Source organism: Anabrus simplex, chromosome 5 (genome assembly GCF_040414725.1).
Source record: "Anabrus simplex isolate iqAnaSimp1 chromosome 5, ASM4041472v1, whole genome shotgun sequence".
NCBI classification, from domain to species: Eukaryota; Metazoa; Arthropoda; class Insecta; order Orthoptera; family Tettigoniidae; genus Anabrus; species Anabrus simplex.
This window is the reverse complement of record NC_090269.1, coordinates 111,554,123-111,572,054: the sequence shown is the minus strand read 5'-3', so window position 1 is coordinate 111,572,054 and position 17,932 is coordinate 111,554,123. Positions and strand designations below refer to the sequence as shown.

The following is a 17,932-nucleotide window of genomic DNA, read 5'->3' as shown; positions in this document are numbered from 1 at the left end:
TCAGCACATCAAAAAAAAAAATGCAACTCCCCGTGCCAAGGATAGTGCCCATCCACAGAAAATCATGTTGTGTGTTTGGTGGAACAAAGATGGCGTTCTTCACAATGAATTTCTTCCGAAAAACGTAACGATCACCTCTGCTGTGTGTAGTGACCAGCTAAGACGGCTTACCGTTGCTATTGGCAGCAAAAGACAAAGACAACAACCAGTCTTATTGCTCCATGAAAACGCTCGCCCGCATACAGCACAATTGAGCAAAGGTGTAATTACTGAACTTGGCTGGGAACCTCTTTCTCATCCTACGTATTTCCCTGACCTTGCCCTCTCAGATTTCCATCTTTTCCACTCTCTTTCTAACCACATTCAAGGGCAAGTGTTTCCTGACGAAGCTTCTCTTGACCAATGGCTAACAGATTTCTTCCAGTCAAAACCAAAAGGCATTTAACTGCTACCTGAACGCTGGCTGAAGGTCATAGAGGTTGGAGGTGAATACATAACTGAGTGACTGTGATTATGATTGTGAGTTACAGTGAGTGACAGTGACAGTAAAATAAAATAAAATAAAATATAAAAACCGCACGAACTTATGTATCGACCCAATAACGGCTTTAAATAAGTAAAAATATAACATCCGTGACAACTGGAACGGCTGTTCTGTCCACGTCGGCTTGTGCATCCTGAGCCAGAGCTCCGGCTCTCCAGACGACCCACGGAGGAATATGCTTTTGTTCGCAATGTAATCAAATGAAAAACAATTTTGACCTTAATTAGACGTTTATTTACAAAACATACAAACTTGACACGAAAACTATTACAATATGTCTATATTAAGTGCCAAACTCTTAGTCATTGTCCTCTTCGTCGTCATCTTCGCCTTCATCTATAGCAGCATCTATAGCACAGCGCAAAAGACGACTTCGCTTGGTTGACCAGGGTGCAGACCCCCACTCCTCGATTTGGAGCAATAGCATAGTCTCTCTCTTTCCCCACGCCTGTCTCGCTCGCTCCGCCTGTCTCCCTCTTCCTCACTTGCTCCGTAGCGCTCCATATCCTAGCCAAGTTGAGCCGAGCTTAGCCGAGTAGCCCAGAGACGAATGGTACCGATGCACTCTGCGCCTCAATTTGCACGCGTGAGATTTTGGGCGTTTGAAAGGCCCTAATCTATAGATTCGTCGCTATCATTTTCATCTAGAGGTAAAGATGGAGTGCTTGTAACCATTAGACTGATTGCTTCTTGCGAAAATGGGACACTCTACTTATGATGCATTGGTCTGCTAAAACTTGGGTCTGAACTTAATAGCAGTCTGTGTAGTATATCTCTGTTACAATCAACACGTGGAAATGTACGAGGAAAATGTATTCTGTATTTCCGTATGTGCTTGTTGCGAGCCTCAGCTGCCTCTTCTGACAACTGGCCAATAGGTAGAATTGCATTAGATATGAATGTCTTCGGCTGAAATCGCCTTGTACAAAAACTGTCAGTGCCTCTTGGGGTGTATGTTTTTTTAACGATGGTTTGCTTTTGAGTAGAAGTAATAACTTAGCGCGCAATTTCCTAGCTCTGGTTGGCGAGGAAACTATTTCTTTTATTAAATTTGACGCGTCATTGTTATGCGAAGTGCGCTGACTTACGCCGGCTGCATACGCCAATTCCTCAACAGATACCTGCTGTCGTAGTTCCTGAGATTTTCGACACTTACTGCAGTCACTTAATTCTTGGAATGCTTTAGGAGGTCGTCCCGGGTTTTGTGTATGTTCCGTAGACCAGTAAGGCAATTCAATCCAAGATTTAAGCCATTGTTCATTGATTTTCAAGAAATGTTCGTGTTTGTAACTAGTGGCTGTACATTTTTTCTTAAAGTCACTTTTGAAATACCCCAAAGCACAATTTAAAACAGTTTTTGATCAGGTGGACATTTTGTCATTTCTACACGTTTTTCCATGAAGGAAAACATTTTATCCTGTTTCTTACCTTTAAATTGCTTCAGAATGTCATACAATGCTCTTCTGGTGAATTCCTTGACCGTTTCCAAAGAATCTATAAGAGAAAAAACGAAAAATTGCTATGCTGCAATAGTTTAATTTATTTAACATTTAAGTTTGAATGAATAAAGACAAAATTAAGTACGAGGGCGGACAATGTTACTGTGTTAAACAATTATCATTAGTATAAATATCATGTCTGTAAAAGAAATATATCCCGAGAAGACCCGACATGTAAATAAAAACATTGATATCTCATAATTTTGAGGTAACAAAAATACCCATACAAATACTGTCTAAAAACTTACAATTTAAACAATAAAACAATAACATTATGCTGTAATATAAAGTACATACCTTCCGCTTCCATATCCAATAGGTGTTCTTATTTATCTAAACCACAATAGCGAGAGAAACACATTTCAAACAGGAGAGCGCACGAACAAGTACTTGCGTTTCCGACCACGTCTGTGTTCCGAATGACTGTACTTTCGGGAAATTCTAGAACTAAAGTATTGAGGAAACCTTGGCACCTAGAAAAAATATAAAATAGTTTTGTCCAGTACTGTAGATCGAGCCAAAGTGTAATTCGCATATTTTCTGTGAAATGTCGTATGGCTTTTAGTGCCGGGATATCCCAGGACGGGTTCGGCCGCCAGGTGCAGGTCTTTCTATTTGACACCGTAGGTGACCTACGCGTCGTGATGAGGATGAAATGATGATGAAGACAACACATACACCCAGCCCCCGTGCCATTGGAATTAACCAATTAAGGTTAAGATCCTCGACCCGACCGGGAATCGAACCCGGGACCCTCTGAACCGAAGGCCAGTACGCTGACCGTTCAGCCAACGAGTCGGACATATTTTCTGTGAAATAATATAACGAGAAGTCCAGACTCTATTTAGGGAGAATTTGGAGCTCGAGTTGTATTCATTTTGACTATTTAGCGAATGACTGGAAAATTAAATAATATAATGGAAACAAATCAAATAGGAATAAACAAAATTACAGCACGTAAATATGCAGATTGTTTGCGACATAAATACAAATATTTCTTCTGTTGGTTATCAGTGGGGCCCTGAATAAGTATGACGTCAAAATAATATACTATTTGAAGAAGAAAGTTGAAATTGTATTTTCGTAGCTCAGGTAGTACTTAATGATGAGCGACTGCAGACATACAAGTGCGAAGAAACGTTCGTTTCTTGTACGCAGAATGTGTCTATACAACTTACGCACGCACACTATCTGAAACTGCAGTGCAGTGATGTACTTACAATTACTTCTTGTACAGGGAGTACAATTTAAGACTTCACAGTGGTGTACCGAGGATTAGGAGCACTTGGAAGCGGAGAGAGTGGGCGGACATGATCGTCTCAAAGAAGCGGCATGATTACGCCTATAGAAACTAAAAGAAACTGAAACTCACCAGTTATATACATGTTCAAAACAAATAAATACGCGAATAAAAATGAAGTTCGGATCCACGATATCGTGAACACTATTTATTAGCCAATTTACAAAATGTTATTCTTGCTATGAAATCTGCAGGCTGTATGTTATGGACAGAATGAGTCAGATAAGATCGAAAACGTAATAACTTTATTGCATTACTTGCTGAAGAATTTAAAATACCAGTTTCCTGATCTACTCTCCGAAGCGACTTATGTGGACCGATTTGCAGTCTTGCCTGTATATATTCGAACCTCTCCTTCCCTGTTCTTTTCTTACTACTTACAGAACCAGTACTACGCCACTTGTGAACGAGTTGTTGCACATAACGTTGTGATCGTACTATAGAACCGGAGAAATGTCTACAGAGTATTCGAAGGCTCCTTTTGACTGGTTTCTTCTTCTTGTTGCTGTATTGTACTTAACGATCGCGATGATAATAATAACAATGTTATAACACCTTTAAAGTCCAATAGTTACTAGCGAACTGAGTGATAACTTGCTGCGTCAGCTGTTAAAACGTCTTATCACGTCAAGCTTGACACAAGCTATACGGCACTCGCTCGGGGATTCCCGTGGCCTGTGGCGAGTAGTGTGATGTCTTAAATTATACTCCCTGTACACTCATACCGCCTGAAGCATAGTACGGCGGGTGGTAAGGACCGAGGGGAAAACAAAGCTAATACAGAAGCTGCGGAAACACGTGAAAATCCCAAAACTTTCAACAGGGACACTGGCTATCAATTAAGAAATACGTGGTTGCCAACCATTAAGGATTTACGTAAGTAGTTCTCTTCCCTGTCCTTTCAATACTGTTATTTCATTAGGGTGTTTTCCAAATTCGTACGTTCCTCATCGCCAGTTGGTTCGTTCTTAGCTTTGTGTTATGTGTTAATGTCATACTTCTATACGTGCGTAACATCTCACTTGGATCTAATGTTGTCGTCAGCTCCCGCTGAGCCAGCATACAGCGAGCCACCTGGTGACGAACAAGCGTACCACTACAATTCTCCAACGGTAAAATTCAAATCCTCATTATTGTAGAAGACTTCCTCGAGGACACTCGAGACTTCCTTCTGAAGATGCGGAGCAAGTTCTGTGCGAAACATACAGAGTTTCACCCTGTTTTCTTAACACAGCGTAAGCTCATATCATGTCTACAAGTACGTGCCGTGAAGGCTTCAATGTCAACAATCTAATACCTACAGTATGTACCCATTCTATTCGTACGGGCTGTTCGATTTAGTACTTCAACGCACTGCCAGAAAATAATAAACTGAAAAGGATTTTATTCACTCAAGATACGTTCAACAAAGCCTTCAGAAAACATATATCTACTGTATCTGTCTGCAATCATGTTAATCAAACATACAGCTTCTTATAAAGGAAAGCACGTCCATAATCTTGTATCATTTCTATTCGTACAAGCAAACTGAATACTTGAAATAAACAAAAAATAAATTGTTCCTGCAGTTCGTAGCGAGCAGCCGGACAGGCAGGTTGTAACATAGCTCGACTCCGCTATAGCTAGTGAGACTTGTCAGTGCGGCAGTGAAACCATCTTCAGATATAAACATTTCATTAGTGAACTCATCATAGTTTACCGTTTAATACAGTGAATTGTGGACAAGTTTAGTATCAGTTAGTTAATACTATACAATGGCTGACCCCCTAGATACGGGGCAGTCCATTAAGTTGGCATTAGAGACTTGTTATATGCACGACTCGCTACCTCAATTAGACTCAGTGAACCATAGGCCTACTCTATTGAACGGAACATCACAATTTCAACCAGCACCTGCCAGTTATGATCATCAACAGTTAGCAAGCTATTCTCATCAGCCACACCAACATCAACAGCAGCAGCAGGACCAGCACCAGCAACATAACGCCGCTCAGAACACGGGCCCTCATACCCCCTCACTACAAGAGAGCATCACACCTGCAGGTAATAATCTATGTACTCCTCATCACGGTAATGACCTACTAGATAATAGCGTAGATGTACCTAATCAACCAGCTAAACGGTTTTGCGGACAAATGGTAGGACAGTCAAATGGAACCATAAACGAAGTCGAAAAGTTGATAGACATGGATATGTCAGACGCCAGTACTTCAACATCCAGTAAATCCTCCGTTCAAGACGTGCCAGTAAATACTAACTCAAGTTCAAATAAGCTTAGTTCTACTAAGACACCGCCTACCTATCAAAGTAAAGACAATAGATATAGTCGCACAGACATAGGCCCGTACTGTATTTTCGTAGAAAGTTTGGACAGTAAAGTTGGTCATCTACACCCTATGTCGATAGGTAAACTGCTTTTTCAACATAACAATGCCTTTAAAAAGGAAGTGGTTGACATACGCCCTATTGGAAAAAAATCGTTTAAAAATTGTAGCTCGCACGGCAGGATCTGCTAATTTAATTGTACAGTGTGATGTTTTTAAACAACGGAATTTAGAAGCTTACATTCCCAACTTTCTTATCCATAAACAGGGTATAATCAGAAATGTCGACACCACGTTAAGCGAGCAGGAAATTTTAGAAGAAATTGACTCTCCATATCCAGTTGTGCGTATTAAGAGATATACCAAAAGATCACCTACGAACCCAGATCAAGTTATAGCAATCCCAGTGTGTCTCGTAACTTTTCGATCGCAGTCCCTCCCCACTCATATAGCTATATTGGGAACTCGCTGTGCTGTGGAACCGTATGTTGCTCCGGTAGTGCAGTGTGAAATATGTTTACGCCTGGGCCACAGGCAAGTACAATGTAAGTCAAGAGTAGCGCGCTGTAATAGATGTGCGGGTCCACACTTAACAGAAAACTGTGACAATACCACGGAAGTTCGGTGTGCACTCTGTCAAGGTCAACATTTTGCTTCAGATAAGAACTGTCCGGTGTACGTCAGACAGCGGGACATGAAAAGGGCAACTGCTTACAACACACCTCCTATGCATACATCAACAGAGCAGCAAAGTCAGGGATACGCTCAGGTGGTTGCTACTGTACCACAATACAGTAGCCGCGAAGAATTTCCTCCTCTACCAATACAACCACTACAAAATTCATCTATAATAAACACTCAGTATCATACAGCATTGCCATCAATGCAATCATCACAACAGTTATCCTATCCACAATATCAAGGACAACAGGAACAAGGGCTACTCTCACCGCATCATGCCGCGCCTGCGCAACGACAACTTTCCTCCCTCTCCATTCAACGTCCTACTCGCCGCCAAGAAGCTCCCCCTCCCTCCCCAACTTACCCTCCCCCACACCAACGAGTGTTTGCTCCTCAACAATTACCAATTGCACCTATTAGACAAAACCCATATCCTCCTCGTCCACATAACATTCCTGATCATTCCATAAATCGAAATAACTTCATTATAGAAGATTTAGTCAAACTTATCATGCATATAATCACCTCGTCTCAGACAACACCCATAGAAAATCCCCTTGTCATTCGGGATTTAATATCTAGTTTAATAAATAAATTCAATGGGTTTTAAGGTCCTGCAGTGGAATGCTAGATCTGCCATTGCTAATAAGGAAAGTTTAGAGCACGAACTTGGTTGCAGAGATATCAAGGTGGCAGCGATTTCCGAGACGTGGTTCAACGCATCAAAACTTATAAGATTTCGAAATTATAATATTCTACGAGACGATCGGTTCGATGGCAAAGGAGGCACAGCACTTTTCATACATAACGCAGTTCCTTTTAAGGTACTGCCTGTCACAGTGGGGGTAGATCCTGGTATACAACTCGTTGCAGCACGTATCCATTTACCTGCGCTTGAGTTCACATGTCTTTCAACATATTGTAAACCAGGCAGAATTATAACACCGGCAGTTTGGAATCAAATTTTATCTGCTTTGGCACCACCGTACCTTATATGCGGCGATCTCAACGCACACAGTACTACCTGGGGGTGTGCCTTCACCGACCGACAGGGTTGCAATATTTTAGAGACAGTCGACACTTTCAATCTATCTATATTGAATGACGGCTCACCAACACTAGTTCCGTCCTTATATCACCGTCCATCGGCAGTGGATATAACAATGTGCTCTCCCGCCATTGCCACAATCACCCACAGGAATGCACTTAAATACTCGCTTGGTTCAAATCACTATCCAATACTTATAAACATTGATATTTCTCCTACAAGTAACCCCTCACCATATCCATCAAGCAAGTGGAATATGCATGGTGCAGACTGGACGCTTTTTACGGCTAAAATACTTGAGGAAACACGCTGTTTTCGGACCCAAACATCCGCCTTGGACAATTATAATACCTTTGTCGAGATGATGGAACGTGTTGCTCATATATCTATCCCCCTGAGAGAACCTCCTGGTCAGAAAAACACTCCAACAGTATGGTGGAACGCTGATTGTTCCCGTGCCATTGCTCTCCGGCGGACGGCTCTCCGGGAATTCCGAACACACCCTACCCAAGAAACATACCTACAATATCAGAAGATTTCTGCTCGAACCAAGCGATTTCTCAAGAAAACCAAGAAACAGAGTTGGCAAAAATACTGCTCCACATTGAATAAGGAAACCCCAATAGCAGATATCTGGCATCGCATACGCCATTTGCGCAACAGAAATTATAGTACTCAGGATTCGTCACCTGATACCTCTTGGTTAGAGGATTTTGCTGATAGAATTACGCCACCATCACCTAGTTATCCACCGTGTACATTTAATGAAGAGCACTCCGAACACTTTCTCTGTTCGCCATTTACAATCAACGAGCTCCGTGTGGCCATTAAGAACTCCGCCAATACAGCACCGGGCATCGATGAAATCCGATACCCCATGTTACAACACCTTCCTGACGAAACATTGCAGCTTTTCCTCCGAATTGTCAATGAACTTTGGTTTCAAAAATGCATACCTGAGTCATGGAAGACACAAATTGTAGTTCCCATCCTCAAGCCAGGAAAAGAGCCAGGAGATCCAGCAGGATATCGAGCTATTGTTCTTTCTTCCTGCATTGGTAAAACGGTGGAAAGAATGATTAAAAATCGCTTGGATTGGTGGCTAGAATCACAATCTCTGCTACCTTCTACACAAAATGGATTCTGCAAGGGTCGTGGCACGTATGATAACCACGCCATATTAACCGCAGCGATTCATACAGCTTTTCCAAATAAACACTACCTTTGTGCTCTCTTTTTGGACATATCTGCTGCGTATGACAATGTACGAATACCAATACTGATGGACAAACTGATTGCTCTTGGATTGCCTCCAACTTTTGTGTCTGGTATATATCAATTTATACATGTTAGATGGCTTTATTTTCGTTATAACCATACACTTCTCGGGCCACGACGATCGACCCAAGGACTACCTCAAGGTGCAGTACTTAGTCCCCTACTGTATACCATTTATACCCGAGATTTGGAAAATATTCTGCCTCCTAGAGTTAGCCTTCTTCAGTATGCTGATGACGTATGTATGTTTACCTCAGCGACGACAGTACCTGCTGCCATGTGTCGTCTTGCAGATGCTATGCAGCATGTAAATCAGTGGTTACATCAACATGGGTTAGACCTCTCTGCAAGTAAATCCTCGGCAGTAATATTCACAAAAAGAAGAATTGAACCACCAATTTACAACTTCATCCTGGGATCACATAGCATCTTAGTTCAACCACAAACCAAATTCCTCGGACTTGTGTATGATTCCCGTCTCACGTGGACTGCTCATATGCAACATATTATTCCAAAATTGGAACAAGGGATCAATATCCTACGCACATTAACTCGAACTTGGTGGGGAGCACACCCATCTGTACTCTTAGTGCTATATCGCACGCTGATCCGATCGAAGATGGAATATGGAAGCATGTTTTATTACAGTGGTAATAAACGCCAACTAAATAAACTAGATAGTATTCAATTTCAGTGCATTCGCATTTGCCTTGGAGCTATGAAAACCACACCAACTAATGCTCTGCTCTTGGAAGCCGCAGAGATGCCCTTGACTATCCGTGCACAGTTTCTTTCAGATAAGTTCATACCAAAGCAAACTCACACTAAAAATTCAACAGTTCTAATACCTCTTCGCAGATTACAACATTTAGCAGACGATCAAGACCGGCTTCTTTGAATCAAAGATATCTCCAGCTGCAAAGTGTCGCATATATAGATTCACTACTGACCCAAAACTGTCAGAAGAGTGTGGCAGACGTATATGATATTCCATTTGAACACTACATATGCCCTATGGAAGTGGACAGATCACTAACATATCTACAAAAGGATCGCAGATTGGCGCAGTTATGTCAAGAGGATTTGACTCTCCGGTATCCTTCGTCTGTTAAAATTTATACTGATGGCTCAAAAATACCAATAAGTGGCGTAGGATGTGCATTCTATTGTCCTGATCAACATGAAGCTCAAGGTTTTCGTTTGCCAGAACATATTTCTATCTATGCAGCAGAAGCTATTGCCATTATAGAAGCGCTCAAATATGCCAGACGATTCTACCGTAAGAGTATCACTATCCTTACAGATTCATTGAGCGTCCTTTCCACACTATCTACACCGCTTATCCTCCAGAAACCCAATATCTACCATATCAGTATTATTCAAAAAGCATATGAACTCCAAATACGCGGTTCAATGGTAAACTTCGTATGGGTACCAGCCCACATCGGGATACCACATAATGAATATGTAGATGACTTAGCGAAGAGAGCATGTGTTAGTGGACAGGTCCTGAATACTCCCAGCAACTTCATGGATTATACAGTGATTATGTTCCAACGAGCCTATAGTCAGTGGTCACAGAAGTGGGAAGAAACAAAGAGCCACAAAGGTAAATTTTACTCAACGATTGAACAGAATCCCCCGCGACGTCCTTGGTTTGCACAATGGAACACTCAACGACGATTCATCTCGACTATCACCCGAATGCGCTTCAACCACGGAAGTTTTAGAAGTCACCTTTATCGCATCAACGTAGTGGACACACCATACTGTTCCTGTGATGGTCAGTCGATTCAGGACCTAAACCATCTCTTTTTTTGCATGTGCTCATTACCACCAACAACAAAATGTGTTTCTTACAGCTCTGCTTCACGCTAAGCAACAGTTACCAACCTGTGTAAATACACTACTGGCGACCAGAAACAGAAAAGTGTATACTATTATTGGGAACTATTTAACAAGAACTTGTCTACAAATTTGATTGATTTTTTTGTGAAATTATGTGATTTCAATGTAATGATGTGCAACGTCTATGTCTTTTATATGTATATGTATATATTTCACACTGTGACAATTACTTGTAATGAATTGTAAAGTTCAAACCAGCGTACTGTAATATCCAGGTGGCTGTTTGGTCTGTAACTGATCTAAAGCCAAATAAATTAAAAAACAAAATGGTTCCTGAAACATGTTAGTATCTAGTGGAATGTCACCAAGACATTTTAATTGCCTGACATCGTCGCTGCATAGAATACACTCATTTCTTGCACATGTCGGGGCTGATTTTCTGCCATTCCTGAAGAATCACACTTTTAAGTTCCTCCTTCGAATGCATACGTTGCCTACGGAGATTTCTCTTCAACGTGCCCAAAGATGTTCAATGGGATTTTAATCCGGAGACTGGGAAGGTGTTCTAAGCTGCTTAGGAACGTTCCAGATCAACCATTATTTTAAATATCAGCAGAGTGTTTGGGGTCATTATTATGCTGGAATATATAAACAGGTGGCATCCCCATATTTTCGGCACTCTGCTTCACACTTGCCCACGGGATTGCATTCTAGCCCTCCTTGTTCATTATTCCGTCGATGATATCTATGTTACGCACACCTCTGGCTGACATACAGCCCCAAAGCATTACAGACCCACCACCGTATTTTACAGTTGGGAATGTATTCGCCACATCATTGTCCGTATCAATTTTTCTCCATATTCTGTGGATGCTGTCTGACCCAAGAAAGGTTTATTTTTGTCACATCAGACCAGATAACGTCATTCCAGAATTCTTTCTCCTTATTTCTGTGGCTTCATTCTAAAAGGGCCAATGTCATTTTTTTAAAAATCGAAATTGAGATATTAACTGATACAAACGCATTTTATCCTGGCTCGCAACATGTCAAAAGGGCCAATGTCTCTGTTAAGTACTAAACGAACAGTTAACTGTTTAATTAAATAAGCCCTTGCCAATAATGTTAGATTACCAATAAAGATGAGAGACCAGGCAATTTTTAAAGGATACGATAGAAAAAATTAGCATTTCATAAGGTGACTTCCACAAAGAAAGTATAAAGTTATTTAAAGTTAGTTGTTGAAAAAATAATTGGAAAGCTATAAGCAAAACTTCAAATGCTCATAGCTCAAAAACAGGTTTTCTGACATTGGCCCTTTTAGAACCAAGCCACAGATTTATATGCTCCTTAGTGAATGTCAGTATAAGCCGTCTGTTTTTTATACATACATATGGCCTTTTCCGGGGGATTCTTCCATAGTACCCATGCCGATACAGGATCCGACGGATGGTGGAGTTGCTGATCTTCTTTCCACTTCGTTCCTCCGCGAGTTGCCTCAATACTGGTGCACTTAATTTGGAATCTGACTTTATAAGCCGAACAACAAGCCGTTCTTTCCTTTCAGTTAAACACTTTCGTTTGGGTTTCCTTGGCGTGTTGTTAATAATGTCTTTGTATTTACATGTATCAACCACATATCGTACCGTAGAATGTGTTCTATTGGCCAGCTGTTCAATCTTTCGTAATGAAAGTCCTTTAAGTGCCAGTTTAAGTATAGTGTTCTTGAGCTCCGTACCGAAATCTGCACTCCTACCGATGTCCACCACAGATACACTAGGAAGGAGACTATCGTACTTGACCAGTCGTATGCCGTCACTGAGACTTTTCCGTGCATCGCAACCAAACGGTGGGCATCATCCTGTCCATGTGTACAAATACAAGTGACACACCCGTTTGTCGATGCCGCCACATTAATTTCAAATTTTCTTGCCTGTATGTTAATAAGTATGGTTTTCGCTAATGAATTGTCATTGACAAACCATGTTTTTACCCGTAATGTACGTTTTATTTCACTCATTCAATCGTTAATGTGAATATACGAGACTTAATAAGAAATTGAAGCCTGTACGAATAACAGAGACACATACTGTACATCACAAACATAGTAATCTACTTCAAGCTCTTCCATCGGACAAACCATTCGCTAAATAAAAAAACATAAAACAAAACAAATATATTTTACGAACTGCAGACACTCATCTCTACCCTCCATAAGGTAATTTGTGCTTACCTCTCCGAAACACTCTGTACTATTTGATTTTTTAATTTAAACTCTTTGGGCGGCAATCTCCAAACAAATCAGCTGTCGGCTTCATCAGGATAACACAGTTACGTAAAAGTATTATTGAAGATAACTGAAGCATATTAGCAGAAGGAAGTGAGCTATAAAGCTGCTTGAGTGCACTATTCTGACGCATTTATATTTTTTTTTAAACTGCACGTAGGTGCGATGATACGAAAACGACAATACCGTGGCGACAGGCAGCTGTCCCTAGCAAAATACCTCACTCCTCATCTTGCCTAGTACTCCCTATTTTGGGGCCGCCACTGGTTTTTGTGGATTCCCTATAACAGCCAACCTTTAGTGGTGCTATTTGAGGATCCAAACAGCATTCGGGCTGATTACCTAACAAACAGGCAGACTTGGCCGGTTGACGGATTGAATTTCCTAATATTCTTGTACCGAATTGGTCGTTGGAGCCTTGAACTAAAACTATATAAATAAAGTTCTAGGGAGTCTGCTGTCTGTAATTTCGTTTGTTTTGCCAATTTTTCAGATATTTATCCGATTTAGGTCAACTCAAGACCGTATCAGTTTTTTTAGCTTTCGTGTCTGCTTTTCCGTCTGTTCCACCATCACGGCGAAACGGCTGGATAGACCAAACTTCATATATAGAATATGCTGATCCAGGGGAAGGTTTAGATATGCCATTTAAAAATCACTAAATAGAATGGGGGTTTATAGGGAAACCACAACTTTTTTTTCACTTACTCTTATACTATTGATTTTCTGTTAAATCCGTAGACTACATGCGAAACGTCCCTTTGTTATGTACATTATTTCCTTTGAGGGAATATTCCAGGCTGTTCAAATGTATTACTTTTAGGCCCAGAAAATATCGAAATATGGAGGCTATTTCCACGACGGTTGAGACCTTAGTTTCGTGGTAACTGCTTTCTAAACCGTAAGTCATTTCACAAAGCAGATTACACAATCGCTGCTTAATTTGGAGAGATCTTCAACTTTGGTGCTATGCCTTATTGTCGTATCTCGATTCTTTATATTTTGGATAGCGCAGCATGTCTTGGTTACAATCAAATCTCCCCAACTCGAGTGGGACTATCTTTAGGAAAGATGGCCTGTCATTATAATGAAAACTCTTCATCTCTATTGCGAATGGCAGCTGGCAAGTGAGCCTGCCGTTATTGTAGAAACTCCCGAACTCGATTGTGAATGACAGGAGGAAATGTGACCTCCCATTACCATCTAAATTTCCCCAACGTGCACCTTACGTCGGAAAAAAAACGTATGGGGTCTTCCCCGTTTTGTTTCTCGGATATCGCTATGAGACGTGCAATTTAATATAGTTTTGCTCACTGCGTGTGCAGTAACTTACGTAGAACTCCGTATACAAGGTATAATATCGTAACGAAGCACGGGTACATTTGCTAGCAGTCAATAAAATGTTACTGTCTTTTCTTTAACACTCGTCTTTAGGTCTTATGGTGACGATGGGACAGGACAGGGCTGGGAGTGCGAAGGTAGCGACCATGGCCGTAATTAAGGTATAGCCCCAGCATTTTCCTGGTGTAAAAATGGGAAACCACGGGAAACCATCTTCAGGACTGCCGGCAGTGGGGTTCGAACTCACTATCTCCCGAATGCAAGCCGATAGCTACGTGACCCAAATCGCACAGTCACTTGCTCGGTCAGGAAATCATTAACCTGCTGCGTAGTGTAGGGGAAGCGTATTTACCACTTAACCAAAGGCCCTGGGTTCACTCATCTTCGTGAGGAGCTGCCTGATACAGGAGACAATGAACCCGGACAAGAACGCAAAGCAATACGGCTGAGGACGTCATCACGCTGACCATGTGACAGTCCAGTATCTCCCGAGTACTTGGTTGGACAGTGGCCGTCTTGACTGAACACATTCCTTATGGGCTGTTGGTTGCTTTATAGAAACGTAACAACTTCCAAAAGCTCTTATTAAGAGACGCAATCATTTTTATATTTTTGCGAAAGCATCTGAAATATATATCAATACTGTCTCTGCAAAGCATTCTTTTAAGATTCACTCCCGATTAAGATGACAAACAGTTCTTCAAATAAATGCATAATTCTGTTGACACTGACAGTTCGATGTGATATTAAAGCTTGTCTCTTGGAGCACAAGAATTATATTCTTGACAGTGGCTTTGATAGGCAAACGTGAAGTTCTTCTTGGATGGACATATTTCCATTGTTTTTAATGTTCACCAAACACGAAAACACTTATTCACACGAATGGTTTTGGAGAATTGGAGTTATTTCGCGAAATCCCTAACATGACGTCGAGAACCCCCGGTTGAGATTCGCTAATATAGTGTATTGTATTGCTGATGGCATTGTCCATGTAAAGGCAAAGGCTATTATATTCTGGCAAGTACTCACTCATTTGAAGTCTTTACTAAGAAATACGTTTGAGAACAGATTGGCGAGCAATTTTAAGAATTTGTATATAGCTTATAATGATATTCAAATCGGGTGATCTTCATGCTATATAACATACGTAGAGCTGAATCACGAGAGGCAATAACAACGGGCTCGAAGCTACAGGCGGCATGAGAGAGAGAGTGTGTTCATCACATTCATGGGCGGTTCTGAGTACTGCGACACGCAATCCCTGAGGCGAGCGTGCAGCAAATACACCTCATGTGGATAAAATGATAAAAATGAAGAACATTTGTACCCGCTATCCTTAGTAAATCTTCAGTGAATAACAGAAAATTGGCGTGAAATAAAGACTTGAAGTATGAATGCAAGATAAGTAGTGAAAGGGGGGGGGGGGGGGATATTTAAAACATTCATTTTGCCTTCCTTGAAAACATGCTTTAACCTTTCCGAACTCGTAATTGGTATAATCCTAGGACGGTGGCCCAGGAGAGTGTGGATGGAGGTTCAGCGCAGGGGGATGTTCTTGTGTTGTTAGTTGAGGCGAGTGTCGAGAGGACCGTTGTTAGGTGTTACCAGCTGTTGAAGGAAATCTGTGTTTGTTGTGGGAGGGACTGACACCTATTGATATGCGAGGTCCTGGCTAGTAAAAAAACAAACAAACAAACAAACAAACATTGGTCTAACACGTCAGGGGTGTTTAGCAGAAAGCCTCTCGAAGGGAGTAAGCAGTGTCTTTGTTTCGAGTCACCTACTGACCACACTGTTAGCACCCACGACGCATTTGAGGTTCTTAGGACCCAATAATTAGGTAGAGTTAGCTATTACGTTAAACTGCGCTGAATTATGGGAGCTTAATAAAATGCACCCAATGGTGGGCTGTGTTCAGCAAAGGGTTGTGGGTAATGGCGGAATATTTCTCTGTGTTCCGTTATAAAATTAAGTTTTTTCTGGGGTTGGGACGGTGGTCCGACATTGGCGATGAACACATCTATCCTCTACAAGCATTTAAGGTAACATTCATATATTTCATATCGCGAAGTAATGTGTTACATCACTGTCAAACTAACAGAGTAATAACAGGGGAAGTTTTAAACATGGCAGCTGATTATATGATTCCAAAGTATATCTCTGAGAAACTATTTGAGACCCAGATAACTAAAAAGGAAGACTGGGGCATTAACAGATGGAAAACTGATAGGGAAGATATTGTGTGGTGGACAGATGGCTCAAGGACTGAGAAGGGAACAGGAGAAGGGATCAACGGGGGAAAGACCTGAAAGATCAATCCAAATGAGCCTAGGCAGACACACTACAGTTTTCCAAGCTGAAGAGATAGCCATCATTATATGCCTTGAGGAAAACCTGAAAATGAACTAGAGAGATAAGAACATTTTCATATTTACAGATAGCCAAGCAGTTATTAAGGCACTTGATGCTGTCCGGGTTACATCCAAAATTGTTTGGTGTTGTCATACACTTCTCCTGAAGCTCTCAGAGTACCATGTTGTTAAAATAATATGGGTATCTGGGCATGCAGGCATAGGATATAATGAAGAGGCAGATAAACTGGCAAGAAAAGGGTCAAAAACGCCTTTTGTGGGCCCAGAACCAGTATGTGGGATCTCTCACAGACAAGCCCGCCTCTACATAGGTAAATGGGTACAGAAGAAACAAGTGGAAAACTGGAAAAATGCTCGAGGATGCAGGCTTGCGAAAGAACTAATAAAGAGCCCAAACAAGAAGCACACAAAGGAACTCAGCAGAGAAAATATGGATAGTAGGACTGCTGACTAGACACTGCCATCTTAAAATTCACCTACATAGAATTGGAGTAATAAGAACAATGTATGTAGGAAATGCAACGATGCGGAAGAATCAGCTGAACACATACTCTTTGAATGTGAGGCGCTGGGAAGAATTAGAATCTCCACACTGGGATTACCTGGTGAAGAGAGAAGAAACATCCGAGAAGACCCAATAAGGAGGACCTGCAACTTTTTGAAGGGAGCAGGTATAATTAGGTGAGGATGAAAGAAAACACATGGTAGCAAAAGATCTTTGAGGTGGGCGCTAAAAGGAACTTTTAAAGAGACCCCATGAATAAAGGAAGAAAAAGAAGAGGAGGAAAAAGAAGAAGAATGTGTTACATGCTGGAGCCCCCGTTGTAGGAGTATACCCTATAATTAGCTTGAGTATATGAAAATACGGTACTCAGGCTACTTTTCACATAATTCCAATTATCTCCGGAGATATTAGTTCTATCTAAAATTCGTGCGCTTCATAAGATAATACACGAGTTTGAAATTTCGATATTCTCTATCTGATACATGTTCACCTCACGAGCTGTCCGCCCAGTGGCCATGATCGTTAAAGCGTCAAGTCTAATATGGTCAGCCGGTTCGATTCCCGTTGGTGGAAACTATTTTCACCATCAGAATGTTGGCCGGCAGGGTAGGTGAGGTGGTTGTATACAATTTCTAAACATTAGATTGTGTGCCAAAAGCCTGGATTCAATTCCAAACCTCATATGGCGTGAGGGCATATGACGCTGTTGGTGATTCGTTCGTGGGATGGAGACCTTGAGACTTAAGCAGACCCCTTGGTGTTATTGGACAAGAGTAATCTATATGCCGACACCAGGTTTCACCCTCTCCCTACCTCATTAACATCTCACAAGCAGACGCGCAGGTCGCCCATGGGTGTCAAATAAAAAAGCCTTTCACCAGGTGAGCCGAACATGTCCTCGGACACTC

The 17,932-nt window shown here is 41.4% G+C and overlaps 1 protein-coding gene across 3 annotated transcripts in view; it reads right to left on the bottom strand.

The window, feature by feature from the left end:
- LOC136873821 (putative phosphatidate phosphatase) overlaps positions 1-17,932 on the bottom strand; it is a 337,454-nt gene that overhangs the window by 11,779 nt on the left and 307,743 nt on the right. Inside the window, exon 6 of one of the 3 annotated variants that reach the window (XM_067147079.2) lies at positions 1,973-2,038. The exons of the other annotated variants lie outside the window; for them this stretch is intronic. Within the exon in view, the coding sequence (XP_067003180.1) occupies positions 1,985-2,038 (54 nt within the window). The 3' untranslated portion in view covers positions 1,973-1,984. The remainder of the gene's footprint in view (positions 1-1,972; positions 2,039-17,932) is intronic. 3 annotated transcript variants of the gene reach the window in all.